The sequence below is a fragment of the Rhincodon typus genome, chromosome 16, assembly GCF_021869965.1.
Source record: "Rhincodon typus isolate 14 chromosome 16, sRhiTyp1.1, whole genome shotgun sequence".
Lineage (NCBI taxonomy): Eukaryota > Metazoa > Chordata > Chondrichthyes > Orectolobiformes > Rhincodontidae > Rhincodon > Rhincodon typus.
The window spans coordinates 61,331,880-61,333,579 of record NC_063347.1 but is presented as its reverse complement, the minus strand read 5'-3'; the positions used below and the strand labels follow the sequence as shown (position 1 = coordinate 61,333,579).

The window sequence follows — 1,700 nt, the reverse complement described above, 5'->3', positions numbered from 1 at the left end:
TGTGTGAGCGAGAGCGTGTGTGTGTGTGTGAGCGAGAGCGTGTGTGTCTGTGTGTGTGTGTCTGTGTGAGAGCGTGTCTGTGTGCGTGAGCGAGAGTGCGTGTGTGTGTGCGTATGTGTTTGTGCGTGAGCGAGAGCGTGTGTGAGCGCGAGTGTGTGTGTGTGTGTGCGAGCGAGCGCTTGTGTGTGAGCGAGAGCGTACGTGTGCGAGTGAGGGCGAGAGCGTTTGTATGCGAGCGAGAGCGTGTGTGTGTGCGCGCGCGCGTGCGTGCGAGCGAGAGCGTATGTGCGTGTGCGCGCGTGTGCGAGAGAGTGTGTGTGTGTGCGCGTGGGCAAGAGCATGCGTGAGCAAGAGCGCGCGTGTGTGCGTGTGTGTGTGTGTGAGCGTGCGTGCGCAGTGTGATGATGCTGAGCTGGAGCTGCTGGTTGGGATTTGTGTCCCTGTGGCAGGTTGTGAACTCTTACTGTGTTCTTGCTATGTCTGGCCAATGTGGTGAAAATCCTCTGTAAAACAGCTGTTCTGTGAGCCTTTGTCCAGCGTGTATAGCTCAGGAGTTGATGTGGTGTCCTGGACAAGACTTCTAAAATGTGCAGGAAGAAGACAATCTGACCTGTCTCAAAGAAAAGTATCTCTGGTTTCCCTGAGGTGAGGATCATGGGCTGAGACAGAATGCTGAACAGCAAGAGGTATCCCTCCCACCTCGATCTCAGTGAATTTAACAGAAGCCAACTTCATCTCTCCAATAGTTACTGTTCCAGTTTAAGATATAAAAGTGACCTGACTGTTTTCATGAGTGCTGCTTTGTCAGGGGCCACACTTTGGTCAAATGGGACCTCTCAATTTCCAGATTTGTTGTCCCAGGTGACAGCTAGTCACCCCTTAGCTTCCAGAATCTCGCTTGTCCTAAGGTTTTATTGTGGGACATGGGCTTTGCTGACTGAGCCAATATTCGTTGCCCGTCCCTAGTTGCCCCCCCTCCCTTTGAGAAGGTGGTGGTGAACTGCCTTCTTGAACCACCGTCATGACCCACAATGCCCTTAGGGCGGGAATTCCAGGATTTTGACCCAGCGACAGTGAAAGAACAGCCATATATTTCCAAGTCAGGATGGTGAGTGGCACGGAGGGGAACTTGCAGATGGTTGTGTTCCTATGTATCTGCTGCCATTGCCATTGTCCTTCTAGATGGCAGTGGTCGAGTGTTTGGAAGGTGCTGCCTGAAGATCTTCTGTCATATTGTGCGTATTTCTCTGTCTGTGTGATCCACGGTCTGAACATATTCCTTTTCTTCTCCAGGATTGGCTCGAGCTAAGTCTGTTCCCACAAAGACTTACTCCAATGAGGTGGTGACGCTGTGGTATCGCCCCCCAGACGTTCTCCTGGGCTCGACAGAATACTCCACACCCATTGACATGTGGTGAGGCCTTGTCACTGGGTCACCCGTTCACACTGCCCTGTGAACGCGACATTTCACCCAGCTTTCTGTGTCACTGTTCCCCCACCGGCTAACCCTGCTGTGGTCCAGCTCCTTTTACCATGCTCTCTGTGTCAACTACTCCAACCGTCCTCCTCCTGTCTCCTCCTTATCCTCCACCCTCCTCCTCCCATTCTCTCCTCCTGTCATTCCCCCTCAAACACTTACCCCGCCCATCCCCTCCTCCTGTACTTCCTGTTTCCTCCCAGCCTCCTCCAGCTATCTCCTT

The 1,700-nt window shown here is 53.1% G+C and overlaps 1 protein-coding gene across 1 annotated transcript in view; it reads left to right on the top strand.

Annotated features, from left to right (window-relative positions):
- The window catches only part of LOC109922706 (cyclin-dependent kinase 16-like), an 83,126-nt gene that overhangs the window by 76,621 nt on the left and 4,805 nt on the right, over positions 1-1,700 (top strand). The window contains exon 10 of the mRNA XM_048606250.1: positions 1,294-1,414. Within this exon, the coding sequence (XP_048462207.1) occupies positions 1,294-1,414 (121 nt within the window). The remainder of the gene's footprint in view (positions 1-1,293; positions 1,415-1,700) is intronic.